Source organism: Sinocyclocheilus rhinocerous, unplaced genomic scaffold, assembly GCF_001515625.1.
Source record: "Sinocyclocheilus rhinocerous isolate Xijiao unplaced genomic scaffold, SAMN03320098_v1.1 scaffold991, whole genome shotgun sequence".
Lineage (NCBI taxonomy): Eukaryota > Metazoa > Chordata > Actinopteri > Cypriniformes > Cyprinidae > Sinocyclocheilus > Sinocyclocheilus rhinocerous.
Window position 1 is genome coordinate 352,819 of NW_015654505.1, and position 17,267 is coordinate 370,085.

General features: G+C 37.4%; 1 protein-coding gene across 1 annotated transcript in view; it reads left to right on the top strand.

The window, feature by feature from the left end:
* dcc (DCC netrin 1 receptor) overlaps nucleotides 1-17,267 on the top strand; it is a 199,002-nt gene that overhangs the window by 66,261 nt on the left and 115,474 nt on the right. The window contains 3 exon segments of the mRNA XM_016524048.1: nucleotides 6,128-6,415; nucleotides 10,616-10,766; nucleotides 11,837-11,973. Of these exon segments, the coding sequence (XP_016379534.1) occupies nucleotides 6,128-6,415; nucleotides 10,616-10,766; nucleotides 11,837-11,973 (576 nt within the window).

A 17,267-nucleotide genomic window follows, 5' to 3' on the forward strand; every position in this document is an offset into this window, starting at 1 on the left:
ACACACACACACAGACACACACTCCTTCCTCTCCGGAGCTCTGCAGAGCTGATTAAACACAGTGTTTGCGTGATCTGCTCGTTTGAGAGCTGCGTTCCTCCTGCGCTCGTCAGATCAAAATTTAATGTCAGTCCCAAAAACTGTTTACTCTGATTAAAATGCGAGATCCTGCTGCTGAGAGTCTGAAGCCTGTATTTATAATGCATCATAAGTGCCTCTGAGTTCATCATCAAACTCTTCATAAAGTATTATCATACGCATTATGATGCGTTACAGCGAGAGCACAGGTGAACAGATCAGATCCTCAGGTAGCTAATCACAGTATATTAGGACCACTGTTTTGTATTGCAAGTTTTCTGAAATGTTATGTTTGTATGTGCAAATGAGGGATTGTCTAATTAAATATGCAGTCATTTGCATTCATTTTTTTTTTAAACTCTGGTTATGTATTTTTTTTAATACTAGTTTTACACTAGTTTGTATTAAAAAATCTGAAAATAAAAATTTGTAATGTAAAATATAATAATATATGATTAAGATTAATACAATAATAAATTCTAACTAAAATTTTAAAAATAGAATATATAAATAATAAATTACTTATAATAAATAATTTAAATCTCAGCACCTAGAAATTCACCAAACAAAGTTGAGATTTTGATTTCACAAGTGTTTCTCCTGTTGGTTTAAGGTTGATAGGGTATTATTTTAGTATCATTTACATATTTTAGTTTTTGTTAATATATTGAATTAGATTTTGTTTTTATATTTTCTGCTTTTATGTGAATTTTAGTGAAAGTTTTAGTAATTTTATTGTGTTTTTGTCGTTTTTGTTGTTTTATTGTCTATAATGTCTTATACATTTTTATTTCAGTTTTACTTATTTTAGTACATCAAGTTAAACTAATGAAAATGAAATAATTTTAAGTTATATTTAAAAATAGTTTATTTTATTTCAGTTGACCGTAAAATATCATTCAGCCAATATTTTATTTCAAATAATATATTTAATTTTTTTCACTGTCTTCTCTGTTGTGTGTTTGTGTGCCATCTGCTTGTGTCAGGCGTGTTATCGTGTTGAATGGTCTTGTTATTGTGTTGTTATGGTGTTATTGTGTTGTTATCGTGTTGTTGTTGTTGTTGTGTTGTTATGGTGTTGTTATTGTGTTGTTATCGTGTTATGGTGTTGAATGGTGTTGTTATTGTGTTGTTAACATGTAATGGTGTTGTTATTGTGTTGTTAACATGTAATGGTGTTGTTATGGTGTCGTTATCGTGTTATGGTGTTGTTATGGTGTTGTTGTTGTGTTGTTGTTGTGTTGTGTTGTTATGGTGTTGTTATTGTGTTGTTATCGTGTTGTTATCATGTTATGGTGTTATGGTGTTGTTATTGTGTTGTTATTGTGTTGTTACCGTGTTGTTATGGTGTTGTTATTCATGCATATATATTATAATATTTTTGAATATTTGAAAGTATTTTGACAAATATTTTACTAATATATTTCAGTTTTTGTTACATTATTTGTTTTCATTTGAATTTTATTTTGAAGTTACTCTTTATTTTTTAGTTATTTCAGTTTTAGTAGATCAAGTTAAACTAAACAAAGAAAGATGAGATAAGATGCGAAATTTTGCTTTTGCAACTAGCTAAAATTGCATACACACACACACACTCACTCACACTCACACACTCACACACACACACACACACATACACACATATATATATATATATATATGTATATATATATATAAATGGACTGAATCCGTCTTTGACTTCCTGTTGAATTGGTTTGCATACAGCAGCGTCCCTCAGCTCTGCTAATGAGGCCCAGCGTAACGAACACCACTGACGGATTACGAGCCGCCGCATGTCTAATTAGCAGAGCAGCGACCGCAGAAACGCTCGGTGATCAGCAGAGAGACGCAGGTGAGCGGCCGCTGCTCTGCAGCAAAGCATTGTGGGTCATTAGACTGCATGCTTAAGAAGAAGAGCTTAATTAGTCTGCGAGGGTCCTGGCCTTTGTGTCGACTCAATAACATACTGGCACAAAGGAGACAGAAATCACTGTTAAACAGCCATACAAAGAGTGTCGTTTGTTTGACTTTGTGCCACCGTGACCTTCCTGATGATAATTAGATTGTAATTATTTTCTTTTTATTCATTTATTAAGTAATAAATGAAATAAATAATAAAGTAAACGCCCACTGCTGTGATTGGCTAATAATAGTTGTGTATGATTGACAGCGTAAATTCCTCACAGATGGACGCTGCTGTGATTTCGGTTAAAAACCCTCAAATAACTCGGTACATATCAAACGATTTGTGAGAAGAGACAAAGCAATAGTGATCATGTAATGAAAACAGTTACTCACACGTGTGTGTTGTGACATTACTGTCGGATCCAATATAGTCGCACAGCATCGTCTTTTAGTTTCAGTCTTTTTGAAAATCCCGTGTTGAATTGTGCCTTGTTTGTAAACGAATCCGCGGTAAAATGAAGTGAACAAAGGACCGAGTTCTTACTGACGTGGAACTTCATTAAAAATAAAGTTAATTCACTCTTTCCTAACGTTAGGATCAGAAGGAAGTCAATGCAAAGACTGTTGTTTCCACAGCTTGGCACTGAACAGCGTCTTGTTGTCTTCGGAGCATCTTCGGTTTGTCTCTCTTTCTATTTACACTACATGCGTGAATCGGTGGGCGGGGCTAAACAGGCAGTGATGTAGAATCGGTGGGCGAGGCTAAACATGCAGTGATGTAGAATCGGTGGGCGGGGCTAAACAGGCAGTGATGTAGAATCGGTGGGCGGTACTAAACAAGCAGTGATGTAGAATCGGTGGGCGGTACTAAACAGGCAGTGATGTAGAATCGGTGGGCGGTACTAAACGAGCAGTGATGTAGATCGGTGGGCGGGGCTAAAGAGGCAGCGATGTTGAAGCAGGCGTTAATCATCTTCTGCGGAGGTGGTGCTTATCCACACTATTACATCATAGAGTAAAACATTCCACAAGCTGTCATTTTGGCAGACTGCCTGCAAATGTTTCAGCATATTGAATACGGCTTTTGCTGAAGGTTATTCTCACATGGAGTCGCTGTAATGAAAGCAGACACAAATGAAGAGATGCAAACAGCTGTAGAGAAGCTCTGAACGTCTGTGACGGAAGTGAACGGTGACTCAGGGTCTGTGACATTTGCAGCGCTCGTGTTCAGAGACGCTTTAATGATGCGTGTTACATGTGCTGCTGAACATGAGTCCGGGAACGTCAGAGAATCAAACTCTCCATCTCTCTGATTCATGACAAATGAATCAAATGTGCAGGTGGACGTTATGAGTGTAGATCTTAGCCTTCATCATCCATCTTCTTCCTCTATCAGCTTCAGCAAGAAACACTGGAGGAAAAGAACACTCATTTAATAATTTAATGTAATGCATTAATTTTCAGTTAGTTTCATTTAGCTTTTATTTAATTGATTAATTTTATTTTCCATTTTTTTATTGTTTTATATATTATTATTTTGCTTTAGTTTTTATTTTATTAATGTTTTATTTTAGTATTATTATTATTATTAAATTATTGCATTTTTATTTTATTTTACTTTTCATTTCTTTTTTACTTTATTTTATTTATTTATTTATTTTATTTTAATTAACTTTTTATATTTTTTCACCTTTTTAATTTTATTATTTTATTGTTTTTTTTTTTACATTATCACATTATTATTATATTTTATTTTTTACATTTGTATTTATTTATTTTATTATTATTTTTTTTAGAATACTTCTCACAAACTGTGGCTACTATCTGTGTGTTTGACTCTGACCAGCACTGGAGTGTCAGGGGGAGTGGCCAGTGCTTGTGTAGCCAATCAGAAACTGTCTCTGACTGTCCGTCATCCTGTAGATACAGATTTGGTTGTATTTTAATTTATTCAGAACTGTTTTTCAGAGTTTACTGATGTGAGTTTTGAAGAAAAGCTGAAGCTAGTAAAACACCTGAAATGATTTACATCACCTTCAACATGAGGGAAGATTGTAGGAGTCAATTGAGTCTCCTCACTCGTTCCCTCTCTCTCTCTCACTCTCTCTCTCTCACTCTCTCTCTCCCGTGGCATCATCATCCTATTCTCTCGCTCTATTTTGGGAATGCAGAAGCAGAATTATTCCTCCTCATTTTTATCTCTGTGTTAATTAGATTTAAACGCTCTCCCCACTCATTTGCATATGAACACCCTCTTAATGAGAGCAGATAATGAAGCTCTGTAATCACAGGCCGCAGTATGTCTCTCATCAGCAGAGGAAATGCTCGCATTCAGCACATTCATAACGTGTGTGTGTGTGTGTGTTGCTGTAGGTCAAAGTGGGTTCAGATGCTGGAAAAGTTTTTAAAAAGGCTTTTCTGCTCACTAAGGCTGCATTTATTTGATCAAAAATACAGTAAAAATTGTAAAATATTATTAGAATTTCAAACATCAGTTTTCTATGTGAATATCGGTTAAACTGTAATTTATTTCTGTGATGCGCAGCTGTATTTTCAGCATCGTTACTCCAGTCTTCAGTGTCACATGATCTTCAGAAATCATTCTAATATGCTGATTTGCTGGTTTTGTGATCTGATGATTGCAGTCGTGTGTTTCTGTAAGTGATGATCATATACTGTATATCAGCCTCAGTCTGTTTCTTGTTTCCAGGTTTGACGTCGCTGATGTTCTGTGGCAGTAATCAGAGGTTACATACAGCTGTGTGTGTGTGTGTGTGTGTGTGTGTGTCTGTGTGCGTGTGCGTGTGCGAGTGCGAGTGCGAGTGCGAGTGCGAGTGCGAGTGCGAGTGCGAGTGCGAGTGCGAGTGCGAGTGCGAGTGCGAGTGCGAGTGCGAGTGCGAGTGCGAGTGCGAGTGCGAGTGCGAGTGCGAGTGCGAGTGCGAGTGCGAGTGCGAGTGCGAGTGCGAGTGCGAGTGCGAGTGCGAGTGCGAGTGCGAGTGCGAGTGCGAGTGCGAGTGCGAGTGCGAGTGCGAGTGCGAGTGCGAGTGCGAGTGCGAGTGCGAGTGCGAGTGCGAGTGCGAGTGCGAGTGCGAGTGCGAGTGCGAGTGCGAGTGCGAGTGCGTGTGTGTGTGTGTGTGTGTTTGTCCGCCGGCTGCTAGTGCGCTGCTGACTGTAATTGGAGGCAGTTAGGGAACGATGTTAACAATAATCACGGCGATACGACTCCGGCAGCACATTCTGGAATAAGTGTGGTTCCCGTGTGAGCTGCTGTGATGCTGGACCGTAAACACACACCCACACACACACACACACAGTTAGCATGAGCGATTGAGCCACCGCACACGTTACACAGACATATGAGTCTAATTATCAGCATAATCACATTAACATAACAATATTCATGAACTTCATCGCATTCTGATGCTGCCTTCATGAGTTTGGCCTGTTCAAGTGCTTTGTTGTCGAAAGAACAGAAATCACGGTGGACAGACTGTTCATTCTTACCTGTTTCTTGGGGAAATTTTATTGAAGCCAAAAGGTATACATTAGGAGATATCATAAGATAATGTGAAGACACATTTTGAAGGCTCAACAAACTTTGGTGTTTCACTGAGAAATAACTTATAAATTTATTTAAAAAATAATTTTCTTTCTTTCTTTCTTTCTTTCTTTCTTTCTTTCTTCCTTTCTTTCTTGTACCGACAATTTATTTATTTTATTTGTTATTAATTATTTGGTTATTTTAGTTGTTATTTATTTATTCATCCATTCATTGTCTTTTTTTTTTTTTTATAATTTTTTTATCTCTGTGTTTTAAATTTGAGATGGTTTGTCAGTTTTTGTACCAACAATTCATGTTATTCTAATTTTTATTACGTAATTTTTTTATTCAATAATTTTATTATTTATTTATTTATTTATTCTTCCATTCTTCCATTCATTCATTTATAATTTTTTTTTATTCATTGTTTTTCACAGCTCTGAGAGAGAAGCATCAGCTGCTCAATACTCTTCTGTTCTGTAATGTCTCTGTTAAACAATAAATAAATGAATAAATCTCCTGTGCATCTGCTGCATTCAAATGTAAGCGCATGGCATCGCAATGCATTTAACTCTCTCTCTCTCTGGTGTGGTTCTCCCTTAGGTCCTCTGCGCGTGGTCGTCCCCACCGAGTCGATCTCGGCTCATCTGGGCGACACGGCTCTGCTGCGCTGCGAGGTGACGGGCGAGCCCATGCCCGTGGTGCGCTGGCAGAAGAACAGGGAGGACCTGCCCTTGACCTTTGACCCCGAAAGCAGAGTGGTCATCCTGCCCTCCGGATCTCTGCAGGTCAGCAGGATCCAGCCGCCGGACTCGGCCACGTACCGCTGTCTGACGGAGAACCCCAGCAGCTCCCGCACTGGCACAGACGCCGACCTGCGCGTCATACCGGGTGAGTGACACACTGACCTCCACTAATTAGTGACCCGCTGACCTCCATTAACTAGTGACCCGCTGACCTCCACTAACTAATGACCCGCCTAACCTCCACTAACTAATGACCCGCCTAACCTCCACTAACTAGTGACCCGCTGACCTCCACTAACTAGTAATCTGCTGACCTCCCCTAACTAGTGACCCGCTGATCTCCACTAACTAGTGACCCGCTGATCTCCACTAACTAGTGACCCGCTGACCTCCCCTAACTAGTGACCCGCTGATCTCCACTAACTAGTGACCCGCTGACCTCCACTAACTAGTGAGCCACCGGACCTCCACTAACTTGCTGACCTCCACTAACTAGTGAACTGGCTGACCTCCACTAACTAGTTACCCGCCTGAACTCCACTAACTAGTGACCCGCTGACCTCCACAACTTGTGACCTGCTGACCACCACTAACTAGTGACCCGCCTGACTTCCACTAATTAGTGACCCACCTGACATCCACTAACTAGTGACCTGCCTGACTTCCACTAACTAGTGACCCACCTGACCTCCACTAACTAGTGACCCGCTGACCTCCACTAACTTCTGCTTCTGACTCACTCACCAGGAAGAGTCAGGCCACCTTCATTCATACAGCACTTCACTGAATACGGATGCATTCAAAGCAGATTCACAGAGATAAACAGGAAAATGGCAGTGTTAACGTTGCAAAATTCATCAAATATGAAACAAATTCAGATTCTACAGAAGACAATAGAGTCATTATTCAGATCAATTCAGTTCAATGTTGCATCAATTGTGAAACACCATCAAATGAGTCATTTTATGTGAAAAGTAACACTCATGATATATTTACTTTGGTCAGAAATGCAAAAACACTTTATACATGAAACAATCACGATTAATGTGTATTTTGTTCATTTTATTCAGTTCTAATTGATGAACTTTGAAACATTGATAATGTTTTTGAACTGAACTAAACTGAACTGAATCTGAATCGAACTGAATTGATCTGAATAATGACTCTGTTATGTGGTTAAAGCTTAAATTTGTTTCATAATTGATTAATTTTACAACTTTTTACAAATGTTCCTGTGTATTACTGCAAAGTTGCTTTGAAATAAACTATTGTATAAAGCGCTGTAGAAATAAAGGTGAATTATGAAATTATTTCAAATTTAATCTGTAAAGCAGCTCTACTGAAGACAATAGTCATTATTTAGATCAATGCTGATTCAGTTCAGTTCAAAAACAGTGTCAGTGTTGCAAAGTTTGTCAATTATGAAACAATTTCAAGTCATTCTATATATGAAACACTTATTATATATTTACTTTGGCCATTAATAAAAAAAAAAACATATAAAAAAATATGAAATGGTATGATTTATACAGTATATGAAATAACCGTGTTAATGTGTATAATCCACAAATGTGTACCCAGACGTGAGCTAAACCTTACAAAATCTCAGAAAAACGTCCTTTGGGGGATCTACTTATTTGTAAAAAATGATATTTACAAAACAAATATATACATATATATATATTTTTTTAATGGTAAAAATGCAGAAAGTTTTCTGTTAGTGTTAGTATTAAAAATACAATAGAATTCGATGGAATCTCCTCATTTAGTGTGTGTGTGTGTGTGTGTGAGTGTGAGTGTGTGAGAGAGTGTGTGTGTGTGTGTGTGTGTGTGAGAGAGAGTGTGTGTGTGTGTGTGAGTGTGAGTGTGAGTGTGAGTGTGAGTGTGAGTGTGAGTGTGAGTGTGAGTGTGAGTGTGAGTGTGAGTGTGAGTGTGAGTGTGAGTGTGAGTGTGAGTGTGAGTGTGAGTGTGAGTGTGAGTGTGAGTGTGAGTGTGAGTGTGAGTGTGAGTGTGAGTGTGAGTGTGAGTGTGAGTGTGAGTGTGAGTGTGAGTGTGAGTGTGAGTGTGAGTGTGAGTGTGAGTGTGAGTGTGAGTGTGAGTGTGAGTGTGAGTGTGAGTGTGAGTGTGAGTGTGAGTGTGAGTGTGAGTGTGAGTGTGAGTGTGAGTGTGAGTGTGAGTGTGAGTGTGAGTGTGAGTGTGAGTGTGAGTGTGAGTGTGAGTGTGAGTGTGAGTGTGAGTGTGAGTGTGAGTGTGAGTGTGAGTGTGAGTGTGAGTGTGAGTGTGAGTGTGAGTGTGAGTGTGAGTGTGAGTGTGAGTGTGAGTGTGAGTGTGAGTGTGAGTGTGAGTGTGAGTGTGAGTGTGAGTGTGAGTGTGAGTGTGAGTGTGAGTGTGAGTGTGAGTGTGAGTGTGAGTGTGAGTGTGAGTGTGAGTGTGAGTGTGAGTGTGAGTGTGAGTGTGAGTGTGAGTGTGAGTGTGAGTGTGAGTGTGAGTGTGAGTGTGAGTGTGAGTGTGAGTGTGAGTGTGAGTGTGAGTGTGAGTGTGAGTGTGAGTGTGAGTGTGAGTGTGAGTGTGAGTGTGAGTGTGAGTGTGAGTGTGAGTGTGAGTGTGAGTGTGAGTGTGAGTGTGAGTGTGAGTGTGAGTGTGAGTGTGAGTGTGAGTGTGAGTGTGAGTGTGAGTGTGAGTGTGAGTGTGAGTGTGAGTGTGTGTGTGAGTGTGTGTGTGTGTGTGTGTGTGTGTGTATGTGTGTGTGTGTGTGTGTGTGTCAGTGGTCTCTCTGTCTCTGTGTATCGTGTCCCAGAATGCACTGGGTTCTTCCTCACTCATTATTAGTGTTGTCGTTTCTGGGAGAAGTGCTTGTTTTCCAGCAGCAGGTATCGGAGCTCAAATATCAGTCTGTCATTTTCTGTGAGGATTCTGAATGATTTCTGCAGCGCTGACATTTCTGTTGATCGATGCACGAGAATCAATGACTCGTTAGTCGTGTTTGAGTCCAGAAACCTCAGCGTCCTGCTAATGACTCGAGACCTTCACTCGAATCATCACCAGCATCTCGTTTATACTCTAAACTAACACTCGCATGAAACAAGCTCACAAATCACAATTCAAAATCAGGAGAAAATGGACATTTAAGGAACAGTTCAGCCAGGTCAGGTCAGGTCATACCAGATTAGGATGAGTTTGTTTCTTCATCAGGTTTGTAGAAATGTAGCACTGCATCAGTGTCTCAGCAATGGATGCTCTGCAGTGAATGGGTGCCGTCAGAATGAGAGTCCAAACAGCTGATAAAAACATCACAATAATCCACAAGTAATCCACAGCACTCCAGTCCATCAGTTAACATCTGGAGAAGACAAAAGCTGAAACACATCCAGCATTAAGACGTTTTTAACTAAAATACATTGAGTCTATAATCCATAATAACGCTTCCTCCAGTGAAAAAGTGTTCTGGTGTGAATCAGGAGAGAAATCTGCCGGCACCCATTCACTGCAGAGCATCCATTGCTGAGACACTGATGCAATGCTACATTTCTACAAATCTGTTCCCCAAACACAAACAACTATTCCTTTTAGGGTTTTTGGGCTGGAAACACTCTCTACATGTGAATGTAAACACAGGCTGTATTTGTGTTCATATCTCAGTGCTGCTGTTCAGGAGCTGGTTTCTCTGTCGTGAGAAACAGAAACCCTGCTGTGATCGTTAGTTAGACTGGTGACATTTATAGCATCTAGATGAACAACAACACATTCGGTGTAATAAGACATTTGAAGAAAACTCCATCTCAAGTTTCGGCTTCTATTTATTTCATGAATGTTAATAAATGATGGCTTGTCAGAGTTTTGCTCCAAGACCAGCAAAGATGAGGATTGAGGAATCACAGTTTACTCTCAAGTCTGGATGTGTTCCTCCTGCGTTTATTACTCGTCTCAGTCGCTCTCAGACAGCAGGTGCAGGGCTAGAGAATCAAGAGAAACGCTGGAATCCCCTCCGGCCAGAGCTGTCTGGGTTGTTATCTGTCCGCATGATGCTGGATCTTTGGCTCAGGGCCGTTAGGAAGCGTCTCTGGAGGGAGAGACGGCTAAAGAAGAGCATTCTGGGAGGAAACGATGCTGCAGGCTTCAGGACATGAACACTGCACCGTTTGAGCTGAACGTTCAGAGGTCACAGACATGCAACTAGACGAGCAACTGCGTGTGTGTGTGTGTGAGATGTGTGTGTGATGTCTGTGTGTGTGTGTGTGTGAGAGAGTGTGTGTGTGTGTGTGTGTGTGTGTGTGTGTATGGTGCTGATGGCGAGAATAAACAATCAGATGCATGTGTATAATCTAGTGTGTGTGTGTGTGTGCAGAGCCCGGAGTAGCGCGAGCGCTGACGTTCCTCCAGAGGCCTCAGAAGGTCACGGCTCTACAGGGCAGAGATGCGGTTCTAGAATGTTCCGCCTCCGGCTATCCCACCCCATCCTTCTACTGGATGAGAGGAGACGAGCTGATCCAGAGCAGGTGAGGAGAAACACATCACTGACCCACCAGATCAGCACAAACATCATCATAAACTGCTGCTGAATTACATTATATCTACACTGCTGCTTAACACTTTGGGGTCGGTAAGAATTTTTTTATGTTTTAAGAGTCAGAAAAGTCTCTTCTGCTCACCAAAGACTGCATTTATTTGATGAAAAATACATTGAAAACAGTGAAATATTATTATATTTGAAAATAACTGTTTTCTATGTGAATATGTTGTAAAATGTAATTTATTTATGTGGTCAAAGCTTATATATTTAATTTAAATTTATTTATTTATTTTATTTATTTATTTTTGAATATATTTTAAAGAAGAAAAAATAGATTTCTGGAAAATTTCTAGATATTTTGGTAACTTTCCAGGATTGTTTTTTTTTTTTGTTTGAAAATTTTCTGGAACTTAAAGAAAGTATACCGGAAATTGTCTGCCCCTTAAATGTGCATATATTAAATTTCCATATATAAAAATATATTGTCATATGATGTAAAAATATATGTGAAACCTATTAGAATTTGGAACCGTTTTATGTGTTAACACATACATATCTAGCCCATGCAAATATGTATGTGTAACACATTTTTGGACATAAATGTCATGTACATGTATATCCATTTTAAAACCGTCAATACATGCTAATAATTGTAAAAGATTTTAAAAATCTATTACAAAAACATGTAAACATTCAGATTGTTTGTATATATGTTGTTTTAATAAACATGCATAAGTTATTATAATATATTGTTGACATATGGTTGCTACATATAATACAAACATCCTTAACATATGAACAATTTTCACTGTTGAAAGAGAATGTATATATGGCAATATCACTCTTGATTTGGGGAGATATATATCATATATTACATTTCCGTATGGACCTTTTGAATGGTTCTGTAGTGTATTTGATCACTAAACTCTAACATCAGCTGATCTGTATGTTAATAATCTTCTGTTATCGTCAGACGAGAGCAGCGACTCTATTTTCTCTTCATCTCTGCTGCGTCTGTCGAGTCTGATGGTGTCTCTGTGTCTGCTTCTCCGTCAGATCAAAGAAATACTCTCTCCTGAGCGCCAGCAACCTTCTGATCAGCAGCGTCACAGACGACGACTCGGGAACATACACCTGCGTCGCTCACAACAAACAGCAGAACATCTCTGCGCCCTGCGAGCTCTCCGTGCTCGGTGAGTTTATTCCTCGTTAATAACCCTCAGATCCGCAGAAGACACACACTCACTGCTGTAAAACAGATATATGTGACCCTGGAACACAAAACTAGTCTTAAGTGTCAAAGTCGAAATTGAGATTGAGAATAAATAAGCTTTCCATTGATGTATGGTTTGTTAGGATAGGACAATATTTGGCTGAGATACAACTATTTGAAAATCTGGAATCTGAGGGTGCAAAAAAATCTAAATATTGAGAAAATCATCTTTAAAGTTGTCCAAATGAAGTTCTTAGCAATGCATATTACTAATCAAAAATTAAGTTTTGATATATTTACGGTAGGAAGTTTACAAAATATCTTCATGGAACATGATCTTTACTTAATATCCTAATGATTTTTGGCATAAAAGAAAAATGTATAATTTTGACCCATACAATGTATTGTTGGCTATTGCTACAAATATACCCCAGCGACTTAACACTGCTTTTGTGCTGCAGGGCCACAAATGTGATCATTCTATCTGCATTTACTTGCAGCTTTACATTTAAATGTCTGGTTAGCATCCAATTGAGCATTTTGCAGCATGCTTTGAGAGTTCCTCTGAATCCCTCCACCTCCCCAGCTCCACCTGTATAGATCTGCTACGGGTTATTATATATGCTATTTGTGCAGCAGCAGCATGTCTTAAATACTCACAGAACTGTATTGCAGCAGCAGCAATAATCTACAAATTCTTTCTTTCTAATATTTTTGTTTTGTTTGTTTGTTGAGATAATAGTTACATTTTTGTGCACAATTAATTGAAATGTTGTTGTGAGTTTGCCATGAATATACCCTTTGATGCTGATATGGTGTTATGGTTACGTTTATATTTGTTTATTTACCAGACACTTTTATCCAAAGTGACTCGCAAGTGAGGAATACAGCAAGCGATTCATCATAAAGAGGCAAATAAACACGAGAAGTGCTCATAATACAGAGTTTCAGACATTGTTCAAAATAGTACTAAGCCTAAATAAATATATGAGGAATGAATTAATTAATCCAGTCAGTTTGAGTCTCTTTAGCTCCGGTCCGTGTGGATGAACACGTTAATATTCATGTGTTGTTCTGAATGCAGGAGTTTGAGTTTGTGTGGGATTAAAGAGATTTCCAAGAAACTTCTGGAGAACCTTTGGTGAGAAACTCGCTCGTTTGTTGATCTGATTCTCATTTCCATGAGTTTCATCTTCCTTTGTGAGATTCTCCATTTGATCATTAGCTCTTTGAAATGTTTTTATTTTGCCCTCCATGTAAATTCTCTCTGTTCATAATCAGCTCTTATTACGTGAGATTTTCACAGCTTTCTGTGCTTTTGTAGATGTTTAGCTCATCAAAGCAGAGGTTCAGATTCTGTGTTCTGATTGGACGCTGGTAAACACCTGTGATACATTATTCAACAGTTAGTTCTGTTCCTCAGATCTGATTGGCTGTTTGTAGATCAGCTCAGGTTTCAGTGTTTGTGTTCAGTTTCTGATTGATTGGTTGATTGATTGATTGATTGACATACAAACATCTAGTTCTGTGAATTGCAGCCTGGAACATTGCACTTCATCATCCATCTGTGCTCATTGTTATTTTAGTATAACTTTTGACATTTTTATTTATTTATTTATTGGAAATATTTAGCGTTAATGTATTTATTTTTCAGTTTTAGCCATTTTAGTACTTCAACTTTTTTTTCAATATCATTTTGTTCATGGTTTTCGTGTAATATTTATATTTTATTAAGCAAGTATTTTAGAATTCAATTATTTTTCCTATTCCAAAAATAAAAACATAATAATTGACAGTAAATTTATCCATTGACAAAATGTAATAATAAATAATATAAAGATCATGTTGCGATTTAATTAAATTTTTTATATATATATATTTTTTTTTAATTAAGCAAAATGGTGTTTTGTCTGTGATTCAGTGTGCTGTATTTTATTTGCGCAGTGCATGGAGGCGCAATCAGCTTTGATTGATTGATTGATGCACAAAGTGTTAGTTAGTGTGTGTTAGTTACCAGTGCTTTAACCCCCTAACCAGACCAACTAAACCCGATCAGCACTGTTTCCATCAGCTCTCTCTCATGCGGTGGATTTGACTCATCTCAGGTGTTCATGTTGAACAGAGAGTTTCTGGCCTTTAATCCAATTATAGAAGCACTGCAGGATATTTGACATCTAGTGGCGGCTGTATTATTATTATTATTCCGGCCTGTAAATCAAATAAAGCAGGCGTGTGAGAGGAGAGCAACAGTGCTCTGGAGACTCCTTCAGCAAAAATAAAGATGAATGTGGAGGAGAGCAGCTCAGATGATCTGCTTTTAGACACACACGTGCATTCAGTGTTGGAGTTTTTATGTATGTGGGTCAAAGAAGAAAAAGGGTTTAAGCAGAAAAACAATAAGTGTAATACTGCTTTAAATTGTTGTTGTTTCCCCCCCCAAAAAATTAAAACGTTTTCTGTTTAATTTAATTTAGTTTTGTTTTTGTGTTTCTGAGCAAAATATAAATATCATACATTTTCCCCTGATTTACAGAAGAGACGCACTAAAATGTCATTCAGTGAAACAATCTCGTCAGGCATATTTACAACAAAAATCAATTTATGGCATATTAAAAGACTAATTACTTTCACCCCAAATAATAATTAGCTGTAATTTTACATTTTTAAAATGTGCCACTATCCTAGGTTTTGCCCATTTGTCAGTAAGAATTTTTTACTAATTTAAAACCCAAATAAAATGTAATATGCTCACTCATTCTTTTATATATTTTTTAATATGTACACGTCAGAATAAGCATGTTGTTTGAATTTTTACATACATATTGTATGACAATGTAACATTATTTCAACCAAATTGTAACATTTTATCCTCCAAAAACTATTTTAAAACCTTAAAAGTAGACACTTTACTTACATTTAATGTGCTTTCTATGGACATAAAATCACTTTTGTAAATTTATTTTGATGCGGACATCTTAACGTCTTTGACCCGTATATGTATGCATTTATTTTTGTAGTTAGTAGTTTTTGTACTTCAGCTCAAACTTATTTTCAGTTAGTCGCCAAGGCAAAAATTCTAATTTTAATTTCCTTTTTTTTTTACTCAATATTTTATTTTATTTCAGCTTTATTTCAGTTATCAAACTCAATTTTAGTTTTAGTTAACAACAGCAACACGGCCTGTCACAGAGAAGACGATGAACTCCAAACACAACCAAATAGTTACTAAAACAACTAACAAATAAATTGATACAGTTTTAACAATTACATTCATATCAATTTAAATCCTCTTTGGATGGTTACTTTGAATAAAAGAATCTGAATAGTGTTTTAAAATAACATATTGTTTAGTTGGGTAAATTTATTTTAAGCTGTCCTTGTTACACATGTTACGAGTACTTACTATTATAATAACAATAAATTATGCATAATTACATGCAAGTAACCCTGAACCAAACCCTAATCCTAACCCTAGCCACATAGTAAGTACATGTTGTTAATTAATATTACTCAGTACTTAAATGTGTAATTACACTGTAACAAGGACACCTTAAAACCTTTTTATTATTATTTTTAATTATTTTCATATTCAGCGATTTTTTCCCTCTATGCAAAAAGTTAATAAGTAATAATACATTTATTAGTTTTAAAAAAAAGTTAATTATTAATAATTTTAAAAATCATGTTGTGCTTTAAATTTTGCAACCTTATATGAATTTAAAGAAAACCTATATACATTTATATTTAATTCCATTCAAAAATTTATTTTTTTTATAAAGTATTTTAATATTTGGAAATTATTTTCCCCCATTACAAAAAAAGTTAATAATTAATAATAAATGTAATAATTTAAAAAAGTTAATAATGAATAATAATAATAAATCATATTGTGATTTAAATTTTGCAACCTTATGTGAATGCTCAAGAAAACCTTCCTATATACATTTGTATTTCATTTCATTCAAATATTTCATTTTATTATTTATAATAAGTGCCCTCGAACCGAGAGCTTTCTGTGTGCGTGAGAGAACAGATGGAGTGTAGGAAACAGAAACGTACAGCAATTATTTCACACGACACCTGCGAATCCTTTAATTAAGCCTAAGTGTGGTGGTCAGAAACTTTCCAGCACTTTTAATTGGCTCCTCCGCCGCGCTTGAAGTGGAATATTCTGTGCATATGTTTTGGTGTTTTAGAGTTTTTCGGCTGTTCGTTCAGTGAGACACTCAATACAAATATCAGCGTTTATTGAGTGCAATGATGCGTTAAAGGCACATTTCGTTAGACGTCATCTCTTCTCGTTATGTAATCAGATGCATTGAATGCACAGGCTAAACACGGTTCGCATTCATTAGACAATGTTTAAATCAGCTTTTTGATTAAAATGCGTGAGTGTGATGAGTGCTTGCTGGCAGAGATCATTTTTTAATCATGAGTTTGTCGCTGCTTTTGCACAGATATAGGTTTGCATGGATAGAAAGCTGAGAGAGGATGAGAAACGAGGATTCCTGAATGCACAGCTTTCATTTAACGAGCATTTATTGTTTTCAGCGTCTGTGATCATGTGAATCAAACCCGAAACCTTCAACCAAACACTCTGAAACTTTACAAACTGCATGGATTTTATATCTCTTGCCTCTTAAAGGTACAGTTCATCATTTGCTCCCTCAACCCTCATGTTGTTGAAACCTTTATGACTTGTTCTTCTGTGAATCACTAAAGAAGAAATGTTCCAGTGTTTTTGTCCATATGGTGAAAGTCGGTGTGTTCCAGTGTTGTTTGGTTCCAAACATTCTTCTTTTATGTTCTTTTGAAGAAATAAAGAGAGTCAGATGTGATTATAAATGTTTTATTCATTTTTGTTTCTTGATTATACTACTGTTAACGGAACATTCCATTTGATCATTTTGCAAGCATTAAAGGAACGTTACTTTAATGTTCTCTGAACATTCTGAAACAAGCAGTAACAACGTTAGACACTTTCAATGTTTCAGAAAAATGTTCCATGACCATGAATGATGTACAAGTACTGTTTTTGTGAACTCTGAATGAAGGTTGCATTAGTGTTACTGTAAGGCTGTTTTAGCGAGTGTGAGTGTCTCGTCTCTGTGCTGTAGTGATCTCACCAGTGTGTGTGACGTGTGTTGTGCTCGGTCTGCATGTGTGAATGTGTCTCTACTGGTTTGACTGGCAGTTCAGTGCAGTCCGTTTAGTGGGATTCTGGCCTGAAGCCAGCGCTGACACAACACTCAGCATAGTGTGTGTGTGTGTGTG